This window comes from Ursus arctos, unplaced genomic scaffold, assembly GCF_023065955.2.
Source record: "Ursus arctos isolate Adak ecotype North America unplaced genomic scaffold, UrsArc2.0 scaffold_22, whole genome shotgun sequence".
NCBI classification, from domain to species: domain Eukaryota; kingdom Metazoa; phylum Chordata; class Mammalia; order Carnivora; family Ursidae; genus Ursus; species Ursus arctos.
The window spans coordinates 57536941-57560620 of record NW_026622897.1 but is presented as its reverse complement, the minus strand read 5'-3'; the positions used below and the strand labels follow the sequence as shown (position 1 = coordinate 57560620).

At 39.0% G+C, this 23680-nt stretch overlaps 2 protein-coding genes across 2 annotated transcripts; both read left to right on the top strand.

Moving 5' to 3' along the window:
• Positions 1-4711: 4711 nt before the first annotated feature.
• Positions 4712-5662, top strand: LOC125282483 (olfactory receptor 52A5-like). Its single transcript, XM_048217353.1, has one exon. The coding sequence runs from the start codon at positions 4712-4714 to the stop codon at positions 5660-5662; it is 951 nt and encodes a 316-aa protein (XP_048073310.1).
• A 12582-nt stretch (positions 5663-18244) lies between these two features.
• LOC113249314 (olfactory receptor 52A5-like) lies at positions 18245-19195 on the top strand. Its single transcript, XM_026490812.2, has one exon. It carries the CDS (start codon positions 18245-18247, stop codon positions 19193-19195), a length of 951 nt encoding a protein of 316 aa, XP_026346597.2.
• Positions 19196-23680: the final 4485 nt, after the last annotated feature.

Genomic DNA, 23680 nt, shown 5'->3' with positions numbered 1-23680 from the left:
ACCTTGTAGAGGGAAGGGTTTCCTGAGATCATAGGGAGGGTGGATTTAGACTCAATCCCGTCATTCCTTTAGGTTCTGGGAGTCAGCCTGAGTCTGACATATTTAAGTAACGCTAATGGCTCAGGGTTCATGCTGAAAATGAGAACTCTGATTGTTTTCCTGGCCCCTGAAATTCAGGGGTTTAAGATATGTCTCCTCCCTCTTCTAAACATGCACATATGTGTAGACACACAGTTGCTTCCAGCTTGTCCTTCTCATCCAGTGCCGTTACTCTCACCCCAGGGACATCTTAGTCTCTCCTTCCGTGATTTCTATCCATCTAGGAAGCGAGCAGCACTAATACCTTTCCTGTGTTACTCTTCTGATGTGGACTGGTCACTTCATCCTATCCCATCCTATCACAAGTATTCTTCTAACTTCCTCTTCCTATGCCAGATCTCATCCTTCTGGATCAGTTGGAGTGGATTTTTAGAGGCAAAAAACCAAACAAACAAACAAACAAACAAAACCAACAACAACAACCCTGTTATTCCACCTAAGATTTTGAGATTTTTTTTGTTTAAATTGTATCCTTATTTGTTATTCTTCCCTTTTCCATAGCCCCAACAGCCTTCATCACTGCTCATGACACAATACATAAGTGAAATTACTTATTGATTTGCAATCCAACTGTACATTTCATGCTTCTTTGATTTTATCCAGAGTATTTCCTGAAATGCACTTCCACATCCTTTACCTGGCTGATATTTGCTGAAGAATGACTTCACTTGAAATAACAGATTTAGTCTGCGCATTTTTATTAAAAATACAAAACGTTCTTACTTAATTAATGAATATTTTTCTCCAGTGTAAAACCCTAGAATAATGGTTAGTAACCGGGTATGTTGTGTCCCTCCCCACACACAGAGGTGACATTTGCTAATGCTTGAGACATTTTTTATTTTCCTGGCAAGAGAGAATACTTTGCATCTAAAGGGGAGGAGTCAGATGCTGCTAAGCCTCCTACGACGTAGAGAATTACACAGAACATCAAATTCGTCTGATCAAAAGTGCCAGTTGTGCTAAGGTTGAGAAAACCTGCTCTCGAAGAATAGCAATGAGGCCTCATGGAGCTAGAAACATAAAATTATCGGGAAGGAAGGAAACGAATTTCTTCACGTGATGCATGTTCCTTGAAGGAACATTCTCCCATGTTACTTACCTGTTCATTTGTTTACAGGCTTCTACTCCTTTTAACCTCCTTCTGATTAACCACAATATATACTTCTGCCAAGCTGCAGTTTGTACAGTATCCTCTTAGAATTCTCCAGGTCAGGTATGACCCAGGTAGCCGTGTTAAATCTCCCAAATGACTCTGCCCGATAAAGACAGTAACACACACTTTTGAGCCCAGTCGCGGTGTTAGCCAGTATAGGAGGGATCTGATGTGCGAATCTGGACTAATTTCATAAGTGCAGCATACAGTAAACACGCATATAGTTCATGCATTTTATCTATTTGGTGAAATAAGAAGGTAAGATAGAAGTTTCTTCTATCAGAATCTGAGAGGTGGAAACTGATTAAAAACCCTTGTGTATTTTTGTAAAATCCAGCCTGACTTATTCACACGCTGAGAGATAGCTCATAGTTCTTACTGAACTTAATGATCAAATCTCAGAAGACAAAATCTTTTTTCTTCTTTCTGGGACAGAACGCCATGGAATTTGGATCCAAGTAGATCCACTTATAACAACAGCAAGTCTTAGTTTTTCATTAATATAATGGACTAATGATGTCAATGTCATAAGGTAAGGAAGACAATGTAATTTAAAATGCTTAAAAGTCTTAGGAACACGGATGATATAATATGTATTTAACGAATGGATAAATGGTTTTAAACAAATGGTTTAACTATTTAAACAGATGATTAAAGTGCTAGGTTTGAATTCCAAGCATTCAGGATAATGAAGATTCTTCAAAATATAGGATAAATAACTTTAACATTTCATCCAATTGTTATTCAAGTGTTTGAAACACATAGATACAAATAAATGTGTATTGAAATAAGTCATTAGCACATAATCCTCTATCTGTGGTTAATAATATAAACTTCTGATTTGAGGTAGATCTAGGTTGACTCATAGATTTATTTGCAAAAAGGAAGGGTTCCAAAACAAGGAGTCTTTTTTTTTTTAACATTTTATTTATTTGACAGAGATAGAGACAGCCAGCGAGAGAGGGAACACAAGCAGGGGGAGTGGGAGAGAAAGAAGCAGGCTCATAGTGGAGGAGCCTGATGTGGGGCTCGATCCCAGAACGCCGGGGTCACGCCCTGAGCCAAAGGCAGAAGCCTAACCACTGTGCCACCCAGGCACCCCCAAAACAAGGAGTCTTAGATAGGAAAGCCTTACTCAGAGCTGAATTAAGTTCTAAGAAAAGGGAGGAATAAATGCTTCTGCAATTGACTGAGATATGTTCTGGAGAACTTCACGCATCTCAGGGACAACCTAAGGTTATCAAAGGGAAATACGTGAAGGATTATGGACAAGATGTGATTGTGTGATTTTTTACGATTGCCAATCTTTCATTTTAGATCCTTGTCCTGTATTTCTCTGTTTTATACTTGCTGAAATCATTTTTTAAATGACTTTAGAAATTACTAAGAGAAAATGAATATAACTTGTGAGGTAACTTTTTGCATGTTCTGAGGAGAAAACACTTTCTTAAAGAAAATATAAATGCTGGTTGTAAGGAGTCAGCAGGCAAGAAAACGCTCAAGGGCTTTAAAAATGATAAGGCAAATCCACTCATAGGAGACCCTGATGAATGTAGTGTAATGTGTTAGATTGAGCAGCAAAGGGCAGAGACAAGAATAGGATGGCTATAACCGTATGAAAAACCATGTGAAGTGATTTCATTGTACTTTCCGTGGACAGAAGATGCATAAGAGTAGAAGTAAAGAAAATATTACATTTCAGAGAGAGTCACTGTTACTACAAAGACTTCAGAATAAATGCCTGCTCAGGCTTAGGGACTGAATGATTACTGATGGGAAAAGAGAAGAGCAGAGAGCCCAGATTGGCATTTCAAATATATTCAAGAGATGTGTGAAAAGCAGGGCACAGTAAGAACAAGCTGTGATGGAAACTGCCACGGAAGACAGCCATGAATTAAAAGCAATTGATTTATTTTCACAGAGAGTAAGCAGGAAATGTTGCGCCATGCATGGTTAGGTTTTGGAAAACCATAGACACTTTGACCAATTAGGTTGAAAACATTCTGAATCTAGGAGAGAGGGATCAGACTATGAAGACACTATGCTGAGAAGACAGGCTGATGAGCTACAAAACTGAAAATATTCTGGTCAAACTTGTCTTCTGATTATGATCAGAGGAATGGTTTAGCAGCACTGTAGCACTGACAGCCTAGTTGGAGTCCAGTTCTTGAAATGACTATACTCTGCATTAAATAATTTTTTCCAGGTCCAATTACCAGGTCACAAAAAAAGCACAGGTGATGAGTAGAAAACACAGGATACAGGGAATCTCTTTGGTCCACTAGTCATGGAAAAGGAAGAAACCGTCCTACCCATTTAACTTTTCTCATTGAAAATGATTAAGGCCCTTTGAAGCATAGACATGATGGTTGTTCTTACAATGATTTTGTGAAAAGAGAAAATCTGAAATAATTTGTTGAAGGGAAATAATAAGACGGATGACATTCCATCACACATATACCCACATCTTCTTTATGCATTCATTTGCTGACGGGCACTGAGGTTGTTTCCATATCTTGGCTATTGTGAATAATGCTGCAATGAACATGGGATTGCATATTTCTCTTCTACATTCTGTGTTCCCGTCCTTTTAATATATATGAGAGGTGGACTTGCTGGATTATATGTAGATTGTCTAAGTTTTTGATGCACTTCCATATTGCTTTCCTTAGTGGCTGACAAGTATACATTCCCAACAACTATGTACAATGGTTCCTCTTCTCTACTTCCTCTGCAACATTGGTTATCTCTTGTCTTAATGATGGCAGCAATTCTAATGGGAGTGAGGTGACATCTCAGTCATTTCAATTTGCATTTTTCTAATGATTAGTTTATTCAGCCGTGAGGTAGGCAATACCCTGCCATTTGTGACAAAATGGTGGGCTTTAAGTGCATTACGATCTGTAAGATTAGTCAATCAAGAAAGACTGATATTATATGGTATTATTTATGTGGAATCCTGACAAAGCTGAACACACACACACACACACACACACACACACACACACGTTAGTTTCAGGGGCCAAGGGATAGGAAAATAGATGAGATATTTTATTAGTACATAAATACGTTCTGAAGATTAATGCACGATAGTTATTACAAACAAAAATAATGTATTAAAAACATCAAATGCATTAAGGGACTAGATCTTCATTTTTCCCACCACAAGAAAGAAAACATAATAAAGCAATGTGATAGAATGTTGGCTATACTACGATGGCACTCAGAGTGCTCAGCACTGAAGTATCAAGTCAACATATGCAGCTTAAGCTTAGAAAAATTCAAGTTTCCTATATTTCAACCATAAATAAAGGAAGAACAGATGGAATGTGCTTTAACTAAAGTATGCTTAGCTACAGTAAAGTAATTTCTTCTTGTTTTTCATTCATGTAGTCTTGATGGGGAATAGAAGAAGAAACAGCAACATAACTACTTGATTCTACCGACCAAATCATCATGCTCATACCCAATGGTTCCGTCTTCACACCTGCTCTCCTAACACTCACTGGGATTCCTGGGCTGGAGTCAGTGCAGCGTTGGATTGGAATTCCATTCTGTGTCATGTATTTCATCGCTGTGATTGGGTTTTCCCTTATTCTAGGTATAATCAAATATGAGCACAGCCTCCATAAGCCCATGTACATATTTCTGGCCATGCTGGGGGCCACAGACATTGCACTTAGCACCTGCATTCTTCCCAAAATGTTAGGCATCTTCTGGTTTCATTTGCCAGAGATTTCCTTTGTAGCCTGCCTTCTACAAATGTGGTTGATTCACTCCTTGCAGGCAACTGAATCAGGCATCCTACTGGCAATGGCCCTAGACCGCTATGTCGCCATCTGTCACCCCTTGAGACACACCACCTTCTTCTCCCAACAACTCTTGACTCACATTGCAGTTGGGGTGACACTCAGGGGTGCCATTCTTGGAGCCCCATGCCTGATCCTCATCAAATGTCGTCTTAAACTCTTCCGAACTACAGTCATCTCCCATACTTATTGTGAGCACATGGCCATCGTGAAGCTGGCCACTGAAGATGTCCGGATCAACAAGATATATGGTCTCTTTGTTGCCTTCAGTATCTTAGGGTTTGACATAATCTTCATCACCTTGTCTTACATTCAAATCTTTATCACTTTATTTCAGTTGCCCCAGAAGGAGGCACGGTTCAAGGCCTTTAATACCTGCATCGCCCACATCTGTGTCTTCCTACAGTTCTACCTCCTTGCCTTCTTCTCCTTCTTCACACATAGGTTTGGTGCTCACATACCACCATACGTTCATATCCTCTTATCAAACCTGTACCTGTTAGTCCCTCCTGTCCTCAACCCTATAGTCTATGGCGTGAAGACCAAACAAATTCGTGACCATGTCCTGAAAATATTTTTCTCTAAAAAACCATCTTGATCATTATTGGCTCCTTCTACAGATATTTTAGGTTGATTTAATGCAGGAACATCAATATGGTGAAAAGGCAATTCCAGAAATACCTATGCTCAAAAAATATTTAATTTTAGATGCTCAAAATTGGATGAAGCATTCAACAACTGTGATATACTAAAGAACAGTGGTTAACTATTCATATGAGAAAGAAATTTTGTTATGGCCTGATTTCAAATTTTTCTGTTATTCCTGTGTTTTTTGATCTATTTGTTTCAATGTAGGTGTTCCTCTCTGGCAACACTTAGACCTACATAGAAACCAAATTACAGAAAATAGGACAATTCCAGGTTCTTCCAAGGACCATGTCATACATCAATATTCCTGAACTAGCAATTCAGCCCATAGCTATAGTTCTGGCTTTATCTCATTTTCTAATATTCACTGTTGTTATATATTTTGACACATTTGGAATCACTTATCTGTGTTTTTCTATACTCTCTGAAATACTGCTAAATATAAAAATTATATAAAACCAATGATAGTAATTTGAGTAACACCAAACATATATGGACATAAACTATAAACAGTGATGAATTTGCATATGAAAAATATACTAAAAAGTTTTATAGAAAAGTTATGCATTTTCACTAATATGCTTTGTTTTTTTAAAAAGTTTTTTGAAGTATAAGTCACATATAATAAACTTACACATGCATAAAATATAAAATTTGATAAATTTTGGTATCTATACACCTATGAATCCATCTGCAAATTAAGATAAGGAACAGAAGCATCGGTCCCAAAAGTTTCCTCATGCTCCTTTGCATGCCTGGTGGTCCCCCAACAACCATTGATCTACTTTCTGTCACTTGGAATGTTTGTATTATCAAGAAATTTATAAATTTGACTCACAGAGTGTAAAACCTTTTTTTGGTCTCTTCTTTCACTCACTAGCACGCTTTTTTCAGGAATGAAAAAGTGATCAGTACTTACACAGAAACTGTCCCTTTATAGGCACACGTATAACTAATTTTATCTCATTTGATTTTCATGCAAATGTGAAGGTTGAAGTTCCAGAAATGAACACATAGAAAAGCAATTCCCCTAGCTAGTAATTCCACTGCCGAAGTCTATTCAAGTATCTTGAGTGCAAAACCTGTATCTTATTTATATTTGATTCAACAATACATAGGTCAGTCATTGCCTAACACTTAGAACCTCAGTAAAAATGATGTTGAATAATGAACACCTTATACATTTTCTTGTTGTTGATCAGTGGTATTCAAAAGGAACCAATCTGAAGGCTTAACGAAATATGTAACATAAGTATACAGAATACCTGCTTAGAAGGGAGTTTATTCCCATATTAAAAAGATAAACAGAGATGATGACTTGAATGAATCATTATGTAATTCTGAAATAAAGAATGAGCCAAACACAAAACTGGCATGGGAGAGCCTAACTCCTAAAACAGTGACCTCAGCTCTTCACTCTTTGCTGTTCCTCTGCCCACATCCCTTCAACCTCTGTCAGGTGCTTCAACAACAGAGATCCAGTTAAATTTTCTTCATTCAGTCTTCAAGACTGTGAACCAATAAGATGCTTATTAAAAAAAAATGAGCAGACAGAGAGAAACATCTGGATCTCCAATTTTGGACTTATACATAGAGTAAGAACTAACCCAAGAAAGCAGACCACTACAGAAAATAGAGGGGATGATAGCATTCAAAAAGCAGAGGTAAAGGATATTTTTTGGGGGAAAAAAAATCTTGTTGAATAAAACAAATAAATCTGAGTCACAACGTTTTGGTGCTTAATAAAATTTATGTGAACACGATGTATATAAAGTAAGAAACAACAAGTATGATGATAGAAGGAAGAAAACACATTTGTGGGGTTCTGGTTCCAAGATGGCGGAGGAGCACGAGACCTAAAGTTCGTCTGGTCTCAGGAATTCAGCTAGAGAGCTACCAAACCATTCTAAATACCTATGACTGCAGCTGGAGAACAAAGAAAGAGTAGCAGAAACTTTATGAACAGAAAAGCGACCATTTTCTGCAAGGAGGAGAAAAGATGGCAGAGGAGTAGGGGTCCCCTTTTTTAGCTGGTCCCCTGAGTTGAGGTGGATATCTACCAGACCATCCTGAAAACCCACAGAATCAGCCTGAGATGCAGGAAGATACACCTGATCTCTACAAATAAACATCTCCAGTGCTGAATATTGAGGTACAAAGTGGGGAGCCATGAATCCGCACACAGATATTGGAAGATAAATGGAAGGGGAGGGATCCCACCCACTCAGGCGCCAGGAAGCAGTAGCCACGTGTACTGGGGAGCAGGCCGGAATCGCAGACTGGCACCCGCGAGAGAGCAGACTGAGATCGTGAGCCTGGGAACGCGCCTGCGACCAGATTGAAAACAGGATCTCTGGAGTACGTGTGAACCACACTGAAACAGTGAGCTCAGGAGGGCCCACAGGAACCAGGGGCGGCTGGCAGTGTTAGAAGCACAAAGTATAGAGACATGGCCAGCCCTGGAAGTGAGGGATGGGAGAGTGGCTGTGGGGCACACATCCCAGGACACTGCAGGGTTTTTGTCAGCACCAACAGAAACAGAGTTAAAGTGGCCAAGAGAGCTCAGTGGAGAGCGGACTGCGATCTCTCTGTCCTGAGACAGAGGCTAGGATATGGCCACTGCTGCTCTCTCTGAAGAGTCACAGAAAATTGCCAGGGAAACCCGCCAGAGAACAAAAGCCCGGAAATACCAGCTCACAGTGTGCCCATCCCCATCCCCCGTCACAGAGGACAGGGCGACTCTACCCAAAGAGGGTTGCCTGAGTATCAGCGTGGCAGGCCCTTCCCCCAGAAGGCAGGCTAAAAAATCAAGAAGCCCACATCCCTAAGGTCCCTATAAAACAAGTGCACACTGCCTGGGTCCTGGTCAATAATTTGGGCTCTGGCATCCCTACAACCTCTCCTCATCAGAATGACGAGGAGGAAAAATCCCGCCCAGCAAAGAAAAGATAATAAGTCTGTTGCTTCTGTCACAGACTTGATGGATATGGATATAACCAAATTATAAGAAATGGATTCAGGGTAACAATGGTCAAGATGATGTGTAGGATTGAAAAAAATATTAACGAAAATATTAACAAGAATATAGAATCTCTAAGGGCAGAAATGAGAGCGAATCTGGCAGAAATTAAAAATTCTATGAATCAAATGCAGTCTAAACTAGACGCTCTGACAGCCAGGGTAAATGAGGCAGAAGACGAATTAGTGAAATGGAGGATGGGATGGTAGAAGAGAAAGGTTAAGCAGAAACTTGGCTCAAAAAAAAAATCCAATCTCAAGAATGTAGATTATGGGAAATTACTGACTCAATGAAACCTCCCAATGTCAGAATCATCGACATCCCCAAGGGGGTGGAGAAAAACAGAGGTCTAGAAGAGATATTTGAATAAATTGTAGCTGAGAACTTCCTTAATCTGACAAAGGAAACAAGCATTCGTGTCCAAGAGGGAGAAAGCACCCCTCCCAAGGTCTATGAGAACAGACCTACACCAGGTCACGTCATAGTGTAATTCGCAAATATTAGATCCAAGGATACAGTATTGAAAGTGGCCCAGGGGAAGAAAATTCTTATGTACAGAGGGAAAAATATCAGAATAACGTCAGACCTGTCTACAGAGACCTGGCAGGTTAGGAAGGGTTGGCAGAGTATTTTCAAAACTCTATCTGAGAAGAACATGAAGGCAAGGATCCTTTATCCAGCAAGGGTGTCATTCAGAATTGATGGAGAGATAAGGACCTTCCAGGGTCAGCAAAAAATGACAGAATTAGTAACCACCAAACCGGGCGTAAGGAGATATTAAGGGGAGTTCTATAGAAGTAAAAAGGCCCCAAGAGTGATACAGAACAGAAATTTACAATCTATAGAAACAAAGACTTCACAGGCAACATGACATCATTAAAATCATATCTCTCAATAATCACTCTCAATGTGAATGGCCTAATGCTCCCATAAATACCACAGGGTTGCAGATTGGATAAAAAGACATGACCCATCCATTTGTTGTCTACAAGAGACAAATTTTGAACCTAAAAATACATCCAGACTGAAAGTGAAGGGATAGAAAACCATTTTTTCATGACAATGGAGTTCAAAAGAAAACTGGGGTAGCAATTCTCATATCAGACAGATTAGATTTTAAACTAAAGACTGTTGTTAGAGATACAGAAGGACACTATATTATTTTTAAAGGATGTATCCAACAAGTGGACATGAGAATTATAAATATCTATGCCCCCAACAGGGGAGCAGCTAGGTACACAAGCCAACTATTAACCAGAATAAAGAGACATATAGATAATAATACGTTAATAGTAGGGGACCTCAACACTACACTCTCAGCAATAGACAGATCACCTAAGCAGAAATATCAACAAAGAAACAAAGGCTTTGAATGACATACTAGACCAGATGGACTTCATAGATATATACAGAACATTACACCCCAGAACAACAGGATACTCATTCTTTTCTAACGCACATGGAACTTTCTCTGGAATAAACCATATGCTGGGTCGCAGAACAGGTCTCAACCGATACCAAAAGACTGAAATTATTCCCTGCATATTCTCAGACCACAATGCTTTAAAACTGGAACTCAATCACAAGGAAAAATTTGGAAGAAACTCAAACACTTGGAAACTAAGAACCATCCAGCTCAAGAACGATTGGGTAAACCAGGAAATTAAAAATCAGTTTAAACAATTTTTGGAGACCAACGAGAATGAAAACACAATGGTCCAAAACCTATGGGACACAGCAAAGGCAGTCCTAAGGGGAAAATACATAGCCATCCAAGCCTCACTCGAAAGAATAGAACAACCTAAAATGCAGTTTTTATATTCTCACCTCAAGAAGCTAGTGCTGGAACAGAAGAATAGGCCTAATCCACGCACGAGAAGGCAGGTGATCTAGATTAGAGCAGAGAACAGTGAAATAGAAACCAGGAGCACAGTAGAGCAGATCAACAGAACTAGAAGCTGGTTCTTTGAAAGAATCTTTAAGATCGATAAGCCACTGGCCAGACTTATTCAAAAGAAGAGGAAGGACCCAAATTAATAAAATTATGAATGAAAGGGGAGAGATCTCAAGCAACACTAATGAAATAGGAAGGATCATTAGAAACTTTTATCAACAGCTTTACGGCAATAAGTTAAACAACCTGGAAGAAATGGACGTCTTCCTGGAAACCTATAAGCTACCAAGACTGAAACAGGAAGAAATTGATTATTTAAACAGACCGATTAATTATAAAGAGATTGAAGGAGTGATCAAAAACCTCCCAAAAAACAAGAGTCCAAGGCCTGACGGATTCCCCGGGGAATTCTACCAAACATTCAAAGAAGAAATAATACCTATTCTTCTGAAGCTGTTTCAAAAAATGGAAACAGAAGGAAAACTACCAAACTCATTCTATGAGGCCAGTATTACCCTGATCCCCAAACCAGGCAAAGACCCCATCAAAAAGGAGAATTACAGACCGATTTCTCTGATGAATATGGACGCCAAAAATCTCAACAAGATCCTACCTAATAGGATCCAACAGTACATTAAAAGGATTATCCATCATGACCAAGTGGGATTCATCCCTGGGATGCAAGGGTGCTTCAACATTCACAAATCGATCAGTGTGATTGATCATATCAACAAGAAAAGAGTTAAGAACCATATGATCCTCTCAATTTATGCATAAAAAGCATTTGACAAAATACAGCATCCTTTCCTGATTAAAACCCTTCAGAGTGTAGGTATAGAGGGCACATTCCTAATTTCATAAAAACCATCTATGAAAAGGCTACAGCGAATATCATTCTCAATGGGGAAAAGCTGAAAGCCTTTCCCTTAAGATCAGGAACACGACAAGGATGCCCACTCTTGTCATTATTATTCAACATAGTACTGCAAGTCCTTGCAACAGCAATCAGACAACAAAAAGGGATAAAAGGTATCCAAATTGGCAAAGAGGAAGTCAAACTGTCTCTCTTCACAGATGACATGATACTCTATATAGAAAACCCTAAAGACTCCACCCCCAAACAACTAGAAGTTATAGAGCAATTCAGTAATGTGGCAGGATACAAAATCAATGCTCAGAAATCAGTTGCATTTCTCTACACCAACAATGAGACTGAAGAAAGAGAAATTAGGGAATCCATTCCATTAACAATAGCACAAAAATCATACGTTATCTCAGAATTAACTTAACCAGAGATATAAATTATCTATATTCTAGAAACTACAAATCACTCATGAAAGACATTGAAGAAGACACAAAAAGATGGAAAAATATTCCATGCTTATGGATCGGAAGAATTGACATAGTTAAAATGTCTATGCTACCCAGAGCAATCTACACTTTCAATGCCATCCCAATCAAAATACCAATGATATTTTTCAAAGAACTGGAACAAACAGTCCTTAAATTTTTGTGGAACCAGAAAAGGCCCTGAATTGCCAAGGAATTGTTGAAAAGGAAAAACAAAGATGGGGGCATCACGTTGCTGGATTTCAAGCTGTACTACAAAGCTGTGGTCACAAGACAGCATGGTACTGGCACAAAAACAGACACATAGGCCAATGGAACAGAACAGAGAACCCAGAATTGGACCCTAGGCACTTTGGGCAACTAAGTGGAAAAAACATCAAGTGGTAGAAAGACAGTCTCTTCAATAAATGGTGCTGGGAAAATTGGACAGCTACATGCAAAAGAATGAATCTTGACCACTCTCTCACAACATACACAAAGAAGAACTCCAAATGGATAAAAGACCTCGATGTGAGACAGGAATCCATCAAAATCCTAGAGGAGAACATAGGCTGCAACCTCTTTGACATCAGCCACAGCAACTTTTTTTCATGACACATCTCCAAAGGCAAGAGAAACAAAAGAAAAAATGAACTTGTGGGACTTCCTCAAGATAAAAAGCTTCTTCACAGCCAAGGAAACAGTCAAAAAAAAACTAAGAGGCAGCCCACAGAATGGGAGAAGATATTTGCAAATGACATTACAGAGAAAAGACTGGTATCCGAGATCTACAAAGAACTTCTCAAATTCAATACATGTGAAACAAATAATCAAATCAAAAAATGGGCAGAAGATATGAACAGACACTTTTCCAATGAAGACCTACTAATGGGTAACAGACACATGAAAAAATGTTCAAAATCATTAGCCATCAGGGAAATTCAAATCAAAACCACCTTGAGATACCACCTTACACCGGTTAGAATGGCAAAAATTGGCAAGACAGGAAACAACAAATGTTGTAGAGGATGTGGAGAAATGGGATTCTTCTTACACTGCTGTTGGGAATGCAAGTTGGTACAGCCACTTTGGAAAACAGTGTGGAGGTCCCTTGAAAAGTAAAAATTGAGCTATCCTTTGATCCAGCCAAAGAAGTGCTGGGTATTTACCCGGAAAGATACAGACATAGTGAAGAGAAGGGCCATATGCACGCAATGTTCATTGCAGCATTGTCCACACTAGCTAATTGTGGAAAGAGTCAAGATGCCCTTCAACAGATTACTGGATTAAGAAGATGTGGTCCGTATATACAATGGAATATTACTCAGCCATCAGAAAGAATGATTACACAACATTTGCAGGAACATGGACAGGAGTGGATGAGATTATGCTAAGTGAAATAATTCAAGCAGAGAAAGATAATTTTCAGATGGTTTCACTCATTTATGGAACATGAGAAATAGGATGATCCGTAGGAGAAGGAAGGGAAGAATGAAGGGAGGGTAAACAGAAGGGGGAATGAACAATGAGACTGTGGACTCTGGGAAACAAACTGAGGGCTTCAGAGGGGAGGGAGGTGGGGGATTGGGATAGGGCGGTGATGGGTATTAAGGAGGGCACATATTGCATGATGCACTCGGTGTTATATGTAAACAATGAATCATAGAACATTGAATCAAAAACTGGGGATGTACTGTATGGTGACTAATATAACAAAATAAAAATGATAAACATTTTTTAATAAAAAAAAGAACTCAAAAAAAAAACCACATTTGTGGATATTAGGCAAGGAAAAAAAGCTGTTTAAAAAGATAATAAACATTTAATTAATTCAATTTAATGGTGTATTAAGGGCTTAAATATCTCAGGAATTTATGGCAACCATAGTGCATCCTGAATAATTGATCAGGACTTTATCCCTCCAAGGGAAGAAAATTGCATATATATGAAATTTTAGAGGTTATAGGCAAAAAAAAAAAAAAGATGGAGAAAACTCTGTGATATTTCTGAATAAGAAATCAAAACTAATAAAATATGATGATAATATTGCTATGATTTAGACCTGTGTACAATGTTTAATAAAGGTACTGACAGTGGGCATCCTGACATTTCTCTCAATCTAATGGAGAAATTTTGGTTTCACCATTTTAAATATGATATTAGCTAGGATTTTCACGGATACATTTCATCAGTTTAAGACGTTTGTCTGTTGCTCCTACTTTTCTGATGGTTTTATATTACATGGATATTGAATATTCTCATATGTTTTCTCTGTAGTTATTGAAATGATTACATGACTTCTTTCCTTTATTTTGATTACATGGGTAGATACATTGATTGACTTTCTTTTCTGATATTTACCAAATATTTAATTTGCTACACATATAATTATAACAACAAACACATAATACATATACTGAGATTTAGAGGAAGGTGGCTGACTCTTGACCAGCTCAGAATTCAGTAGGTGAGGAAAGGAGAGAAAGTCTGAGGAAAGACCAGATCAAATCCCTAGGTCATCAAGTGGTGTGTGTCTGTCAGGGGAGAGTGGCAGCGAGCTCCAAAGGTCATTTCAGAAGTCAATTAAAAGCATATGTTGTAGGATACCTGGGTGACTTAGTTGGTAAAGTTCATTTTGGTTCAGATCATTATCCCAGGGTCCTGGGATCCAGCCCCACATTGGGCTCCCTGCTCAATGGGGAGTCTGCTTCTCCCCTGCCTGCTATTCCTCCTGCTTTTGCTTTGCTCTCTCTCTCTGTGTCAAATAAATAAACAAAATCTTAAAAAGAAAAAAAGAGCATCAGGTGCTTTATTCTTATATTACTGATGATGGAAATGAGGCACCGAAGAGTTAAAATAAATATCCAGAAGCACAAATAGCCCAAGTTTGAGTCCTGGCTAGGAAGGGCCAGAGCTGTTTCCTTCCAAAAATTGACTCCTTACCGTCGCATGCTGCTCAAATGACCTCACAGCGTTATGGAATGTATATGTTGCCTCTGGCATTTAGTTTCTCATGGGTGGCCAGTGGCATGTCTGACCAGCTAGCACATGGTTCAAACCCCAAGGAAGGGCAATTAGCACTTGGTATTTGGTCAGAGCTTGAGAGTCCTATGCTTTAGTTGTTATATCGAAATCTACTTTTCCTATCCCTAGAGATGGTTTTTCAGAGCATAATATCATCCCTCCTGTGCTTCTTGATGAAACCCCAGCCAGTCTACTGAGAGAACGTCCATATGAAGCACAAGAGCCTGGCCCATCAGATTTCAATCCACACATGGAACTTTCTGTTATTTTGGTTGCCTTTTGTCTGCTTTCCAGGTCAAATTTCTTCCATGCTACAGATGTGGGAACATATCAACTTTCTAAGGTACAGAAGACCTGCCCATGAAGTCATGCTGTAGGCACAGTCACTGAAGAGCTGCTTCTCTCCCACCTCTGAGGTCCCCTTAACTGAGTGTTGCGGCTGATTAGATGCAGAGTCCAGGGTATTAGGCAACCACAGGGACCAGCTAATGGGTGGAGATATGTGTCACAGTGACCTATGCCCTGTCTATGATGCAAGGAATGAGGGACTTAATCTAAAGGCTTGCTCTGAGAGCAGGAAGAGATTGCTTTAAGTTAAAGATGGACAAACAAATGGCATAGTCCAGGAATCAGACAGATGGGCAAGAGAGCTTACCATACAATAAGCTCCCTGCCACATCCAAGCTTTCTCCCCACAACTTGCAAACACCCCCCTCCCTGAGATCACTGAACTGCATCTGGGAATCCTTTGAATTCCACGGGTGGCCAAGAGTTCATCCGTGAGATAAAGAAGAAGAGGCTACCATTTGTTTTATTTCCAACTTCCTTTCCTTAACAAGCAAAAGATAAAGTTGGCCCCTTTGCTCAGGCAAGACATGGAGTCCCATTCTGTGCATCCCCATTTTGTGTTCCATTTCTCCATCACATGAGTGAGAACAAGGAATCCCAATCTGCGGTGGAGTGAAACACACTGCACTGTTTGACTAAGCAAAGAGACTTCAACACCACCAGCTCCTGGCTGCACTAAACACGTTATCAGCTCTCCCGGGAACTGATTGAGAAGCTCGTCCTGAGTCATGGTGGCTGCTCCTCTGACTCTAATCACCCATCTTTGCCACAGGGAATAAAAATATCTCGTGATTTGCAAGACACTTATGAAGTTTGGTCATCAGGGGAAATTATGTTAGAAACCACAAATATTCCACCACTGGGACCAGCAAACAGCAACTTTCTCCTGCTCCAGGCACTTCCCACTGCTGCTTCTAGATACTAAGTAAGTGAGTAGCAGGTTACCTGGACATGAAATTCCATGTCCTGGAGGATAAACCCAAGTACAGTCAATGCATGTATATTCCAGAAGCAGAGTTACAAATCATAGAAGTCAAGAGTACAAATAAATTTCTGATAGAGTCTGACTTTGATGTTTTAGGAACTACAGTTCAACAGCAGTCATGATAGACTGGAGAATCTGCTTTAGAACATTGGGAGGTTAAGGAAGTTAGCAGCATGCTCCCAGAGAAGGTGGGTAGAACCGCAGATGTTTTCCTTGAAGGAGAGCACATCATGAGTCACTTGAATCTTGTGCTATTATATCTGATGATTTGTAATTCAAAAAGGGGGGCATTGCTTGCAGGGAATGTGTTTCTTCCCCATGAGGAGGTCTTACTCAGAGTGAGAGTTGCATGGTAGACAGGCAGGTCTAGCACGAGCATACATATAGTCAGCTGCCAGGTCTGTACTAAAGGGTCCTGTTTTGGGGTGGGTGATATGGCAGAATAATCTCCACATCATTCTGAATTTAAAAATTCTGAGTAGAAATTGGGGTTGTTAGGGTCCAGGGAAATCTCAGATTAATATTTCGAGGTGATGACTTGGTTTATGAGCAAATGATACAAAATGCTTAACAAAACAGCACTTTAAAGATACATGGATCAGCTTCAATTAGATTCAGACAGCTATCACTTAGACAACCAATCCACTCTCACTTAAAAAAAAATATTACCCACTCATAATCTTGTCAGCCCCATAGCTTAACTGTAGTGAGCTGCCGATGTCTAGTTGCTGGAGAGTGTAAAGTGCGCCCAGCAACAGGCTGCATATTGGAATGAGAATTCTGTTCTGGAGTCTTCTCTTCCTGTTTGCTGACTCCCCAGGCATTTCCACCTGAATGTACCCATGTGTGTGGCAACTATTCTCCACGGAATCACTTGGATAATTCACAAGGTGCCCCAATAACCTCATATTTTTCTCGTGTCAGCTTCTGCAGAAGATAAAAATTAGAACTTTCTAGTTTCCTTCAGCAGTATGTAGCCCCAATGTCTGTTCAAGGATCATCTCTTCCAACCCTGGGCTCCCAATCTCATTCACTTAAACTTACCCCACATCACTTGAGCGTCTTCCCGATGGCTCTCCTGGTGAGACACTCAAGGTTTCTCTTTTACACCATGTATTCTTTACCCCTTTTAATTTTGTTTAATATTGTCAAACTGTCTTTCCTCTCCAATACCTGGAAAAAGAGTGTGAGAAGCTGTGGGTGCTTATCTAACAGAGGTATTCTATTTAACACCTGCATCATGAATCAGAATTGAGATACAAAAGAATGCCCTGCTAGTGTCTATCTGCATGGAGTCTCAGTGGCACAGCAATGCCATATTTGCAAATCCCCTGGTTAGCAGGAAGTTCAAGGTGAGGAGAGGTTATTTGAACCCCATTAATGGAGTCACAACCCTACAATGGGATCTTCAGTCTATCCTTTATCAAAGAAGTGTTGGTATGTTCTATAGAAATAACCTGTTTTGCTAGACTATAGTGAAAGGAGGAATAAAGAGAGAGAAAACAAGAGAAAAGTCAAGCTCATGGATTTTCATGTTTCTCTGTTTCGTATTTCTCTGTCTAAGGTATCATTCCAATTATTTTTCTTTCTGATTTCCATGACCAGGTTAGAAGGAAGAGAAGATGGACTGGGGAAGGAAGGAGAACACCACTCAACAGCCTGATCATGGTGGCCCCATCATAGGCACGGGGTCCAAATACTCAGTTGTCATGTGGTGCATATCTCTTAGTGTTGGTGGATGATTTGGCCGAAGTGTATACTGTGACCTTTCCTTCGACATTTTCAAACTCATTTAAAAAATGAAAAATAAGCTGATGAATCTGGTTCTCCTATTTTGTCATTCAGTAATTGTATGACTGGATGAGAATAGGGTATATTAGAATACATAAAATCACAGTTTAGCAAACTTTGCTAAAAAGGTCGTTGGACTGCCATGCCCATTACAAATGGCACCGTGTTCATGCCCTCTGTGCTGACCTTCATTGGGATCCCTGGTCTGGAAACTATACAGTGTTGGATTGGAATTCCATTCTGCACTATGTACATCATTGCTTTGGTGGGAAATTCTCTGCTTTTGATCATCATCAAATCTGAACCCAGTCTCCATGAGCCTATGTATATCTTCCTGGCCATGCTGGGAGCCACAGACATTGCACTTAGCACCATCATTGTCCCCAAGATGCTTGGAATTTTTTGGTTCCACTTGCCAGAGATCTATTTTGATGTTTGCCTCTTTCAGATGTGGCTCATCCACACATTTCAGGGTATTGAATCAGGGGTCCTTCTGGCTATGGCTCTGGACCGCTATGTAGCAATCTGTTATCCTCTGAGGCATGCTACCATATTCACTCGACAGCTAGTCGCTCACATTGGAATTGGGGTGACACTGCGGCCTGCCATTCTGGTCATCCCATGTCTATTGCTCATAAAGTGCCGTCTGAAATTTTACCGAACCAAGTTAATATCCCACACTTACTGTGAACACATGGCCCTTGTGAAGCTTGCCACTGAAGATGTTTACATCAACAAATTCTATGGTCTCCTTGGAGCTTTTATTGTTGGTGGCCTGGACTTCATTCTGATCACCCTCTCCTATATACAAATATTTATCACTGTCTTCCACCTGCCCCAGAAAGAGGCACGTCTGAAGGCATTTAATACATGTATTCCCCACATATGTGTCTTCTTCCAGTTCTATCTCCTTGCTTTTTTTTCCTTTTTCACCCACAGATCTGGATCTTCTATTCCATCATATATACATATCACCTTATCCAACCTTTACCTACTCGTTCCACCTTTCTTCAATCCCCTTGTTTATGGGGTGAAGACCAAACACATCCAAGATAAGGTAGTAAAAATATTCTGTTCCAAAAGCCAGGCTTGATGTTTGATGGAAATCAATCCCCTTAAAGATTCATGGCTTATCTCTTGGTCCTATATGATGTAAAAGTCCAGTGAATAGTTTGGAGTATCATACTCTTTATGAATAAATTAAGAAACAAATAAATTATTGTGTTAAATAATCACACAGGATATTGACTTTAAGTTAGAAGGCAGTTAGAAGAAAATGAGGGAAATAGAAGAGCAGATAAGATACTGTAATACTAAATGCTTGGCTATAAGAAAAGTCTGAACACATGACTTTCCTTCTCACTTGATGCTTTTTTGGGTGGAATAGAACAATTAGAGATCCCTTTGCAGAATGTAGTGAGACATAATACTTACACTGATTCTTTTCTACTTAGAGCACGAAGATCAACCACCTTTATGTAATATACAAGTCCCACTACATTCTTTCCCCAACTATTCTGAAATCTTCTTTAGTGTTTACTTTGTCCCTTAGAAATTCATCCCTTGAATATCTCTTTGTAAATGTAATCTGAACTTTGTCTGAAGTAAATATCTATAAATATCTCCTGTTCTCAAAGCCTATCTCTATTAAGTAATTCATGTTTAATCAAATTGCTGCTTCTCTTGACCTAAAATATATTTGCTCCACAAATCTGGGACTAAGGCCTATAATACCATGCTAATTTTTTAAAATTGTTTTAAGTGGTCATTTAATTTCTTCATTTGTATTAAGAGGAATTTGAGAAAAGCCTGGTATTTGAATTTTTTTTTTTAGGAATGTGAAAGTAAGTTTTAGACTTATTGTAGACAACATTTTTCTAAACCTTTGTTCAATCATTTTCCTAATTCAACCAACAGTATCCTTTTGGTCTAAGAAACTGGACAGAAGTCCTGGAGGCTAGGATTCTCACTATGTTGGTTTTCCAAAGTATGTTTTCTTTTTTAATGTAAAGCAAAGTACATTTTGTTATGCATTGAGATGATTATATGCTAATGATAATATTTCAAAGAGAAGCTGCATTCTGTAAGCCCATCATAAGTGAGGGAAAGTAGTCCAATATTTGTCAAGAATATTTTATTTAAAAAGCAGATTTAAGTTTGGTATGGAAAAAAAACATTGTGGAAGTTGGTTACATACATGAGTTCTGGAGTCAAAATGAGCTTGGTTCAAAACATTATTTCACCATTTACAAACTCTGTGCATTGGAATACAACTTATTGTCATAAATTCAGCTACCTAAACTATCAACAAGGAAGAGTAACAGAGGTTTCATTGGGAACTATAGACAGAGTGGTCATGGTGTAACAAAATGAAAACGTTTATGTAAGGGCCTTCACATGGGGTTTGGTACCTGGTAAGGACTCAGTAGGGATTATCATAGTCAGCATGGTATCATCATCATTATTGCTTTCATTGTGAAAATCTGCATCACTCCTATTGTGCTTATGCTGAAATGCTGCACTACTACTTTCCAGTTGAGTCATATCACCCTAGAGTTACTTTTATTTTCTTTTTTCTTTTTAAAAGATTTTATTTACTTATTTGACACACAGAGAGAGAGAGTACAAGTAGGGGGAGCAGCAGGCAGGGAGAGGGAGAAGCAGGCTCCCCACAGAGAAGGGGGAGACTGATGTGGGACTCGATCTCAGGACCTGAGCTGAAGGCAGTCACTTAACCAAATGAACCACCCAGGCATCCCAAAGTTAAATTTAAAAATATAAATTAAAGCTTTATGACCCAGTCTTTTGTCCTTTTCATTCCCCTGTACTTGTTGACTGAAGTGTTATTTATATCTCTGTCTCCATCCGTATGTACATAGCTATCCATGTGTGCATAGTCAAGTTTGATATTTTTAGGTGATTTTATATTTCTATCCTTAGATTTCTTTGCTTATATTTTCAGCGTTTGATACAAGTGTATGAAAATGTTCCATTATGAATGCGGATTAATCTATTTTTCCTGTTTGAGCTGCAGATTTCTTTGATTTGTATATTTTTAAGCTATGGGTAGTTAGACACTTCCCTTTATTGAGTGCATGAAAATCTACAGTTAAGGGGTCTTCCTTGTTGACTGATCTTTTTATCAGTGTGAAACCCTTCTTCACTAGTAAGGCATCTTGACTGAAAGTCTCAGGTTTGTTATTTTCTACTAAGCTTTATTTGAGCTCAGTAATATTGTCTTCTGCTCTGTATTCTTCTTCCCTGAATTATTTACTTTAGCATTTGTGCTTTAGAATTTTCATTTATTTATTTACTTAATTATTTATTTATTTGTAATTAAATTCAATTAGCCAACATATAGTACATCATTAGTTTTTGGTGTACCATTCAATGATTGATTCTTTAGATGCGTATAACACCCAGTGCTCATCACATCATGAGCCCTCCTTTATTCCCATAACCCAGATACCACCTCCCCCACACACTTCCCTTTCCACATCCCTCAGTTTGTTTCCCAGAGTCAGGAGTCTCTCATGGTATTTCTCTCTCTCTGATTTCTTCTCATTCAGGTTTCCCTACCTTCCCCTATGATCCTACATGTTATTTATTATATTCAACATATGAGTGAAACCATATAATAATTGACTTTCTCTGATGGAGTTATTTCACTTAGCATAATACCCTCCAGTTCCATCCACGTGGATATAAATGGTAGATATTCATCCTTTCTCATGACTGAGTGATATTCCATTGTATATATGAACCACATCTTCTTAATCAGTCATCTATTGAAGGACATCTCAGTTCCTTCCACAGTTTGGCTATTATGGACATTGCTGCTATTAACCCCGGGGGGCAGGTGCCCCTTCTTTTCACTACATCTGTATCTTTGGGGTAAATACCTAGGAGTGCAATTGCTGGGTTGTAGGGCAGCTCTATTTTTAACTTCCTCAGGAACCTCCATACTGTTTTTCAGACTGGTTGGTCAGCTTGCATTCCCACCAACAGTGTAAGAGGGTTCCCCTTTCTCCACATCCTCACCCACATTTGTTGTTCCCTGTCTTGTTAATTTTACCCATATTAACTGGTGTAAAGCAGTTTTTTACTTGTATTTCCCTGATGGCAAGTGCTGTGCAGCATTTTTTCATGTGTCTGTTGTCCATTTTGATGTCTTCTTTAGATAAATGTCTATTCATGTCATGTGCCCATTTCTTGACAGGATTGTTTTTTGTGTGTTGACTTTGAGACATTCTTTATAGATCTTGGATACCAGCCTTTTATCTGTTATGTCCTTTGCAGATATCTCCTCCCATTCTATAGGTTGAATTTTACTTTTGTTGACTGTTTCCCTTGCCATGCAAAGCTTTTTATCTTGATGAAGTCCCAATACTTCATTTTTTCTTTTTTCCCCCTTACCTTTAGATATGTGGCTTGCAAGAAGTTGCTGTGGCTGATGTTGAATTCTCCTCTAGGATTTTGATAGATTCCTGTCTCACATTGAGGTCTTTCATCCATTTTGAGTTTATCTTTGTGTATGGTGTAAGAGAATGGTCCGGTCTCATTCTTCTGCATGTGGCTGTCCAATTTTCAAGCACCATTTACTGAAGAAACTGTCTTTTTAACATTGGATATTCTTTCCTGTTTTGTCAAAGATTAGTTGACAGTAGAGTTGAGGGTCCATTTCTGAGGTCTCTATTCTGTTCCATTGATATATGTATCTGTTATTGTGCCAGTACCACGCTGTCTTGATGGTCACAGCTTTGTATTATAGCTTGAAGTCAGGCATCGTGAGACCCCCAGCTTTGGTTTACTTTTTCAACATCCCTCTGGTGATTTGGAGTTGTTCCTGATTCCATACAAATTTTAGGATTGCTTGTTCCAGGTCTGTGAAAAATCTTGATGGTATTTTGGTAGGGATTGCATCAAATGTGTATATTGCTCTGGGCAGCATAGACATTTTAACAATGTTTATTCTTCCAATCCATGAGCATGGAATGTTTTTCCAACTCTTTGTGTCTTCCTCAGTTTCTTTCAGAAGTGTTCTGTAGTTTCTAGAGTATAGATCCTTTACCTCTTTGGTTAGATTTATTCTAAGGTACCTTATGGTTTTTGGTACAATTTTAAATGAGATTGATTCCTTCATTTCTTTTTACATGGTCAGTGCATATAAATGCAATGGATTTATGTGCCTTGATTTTCTATCCTGCCACATCACTGAATTGCTATATGAGTTCTAACAATTTTGGGGTGCTGTCTTCTTGGTTTTTCACACAAAGTATCATTTCATCTGTGAAGAGAGAGAGCTTGACTTCTTCTTTGCCAGTTTGGATGCCTTTTATTTCTCTTTTGTTGCCTGAATGCTGTGCTAGGACATCTAGTGCCATGTTGAACAATGGGGGTGAGAGTGGACATCCTTGTCATGTTCCTGACCTTAGGGAAAAAGCTCTCAGTTTTTCCCCATTGAGAATGATATTCACTGTGAGATTTTCGTAGATGACATTTATGATATTGAGGTATGTTCCTTCTATCCCTATACTTGAAGAGTTTTTATCAAGAAAGGATTCTGTATTTTGTCAAA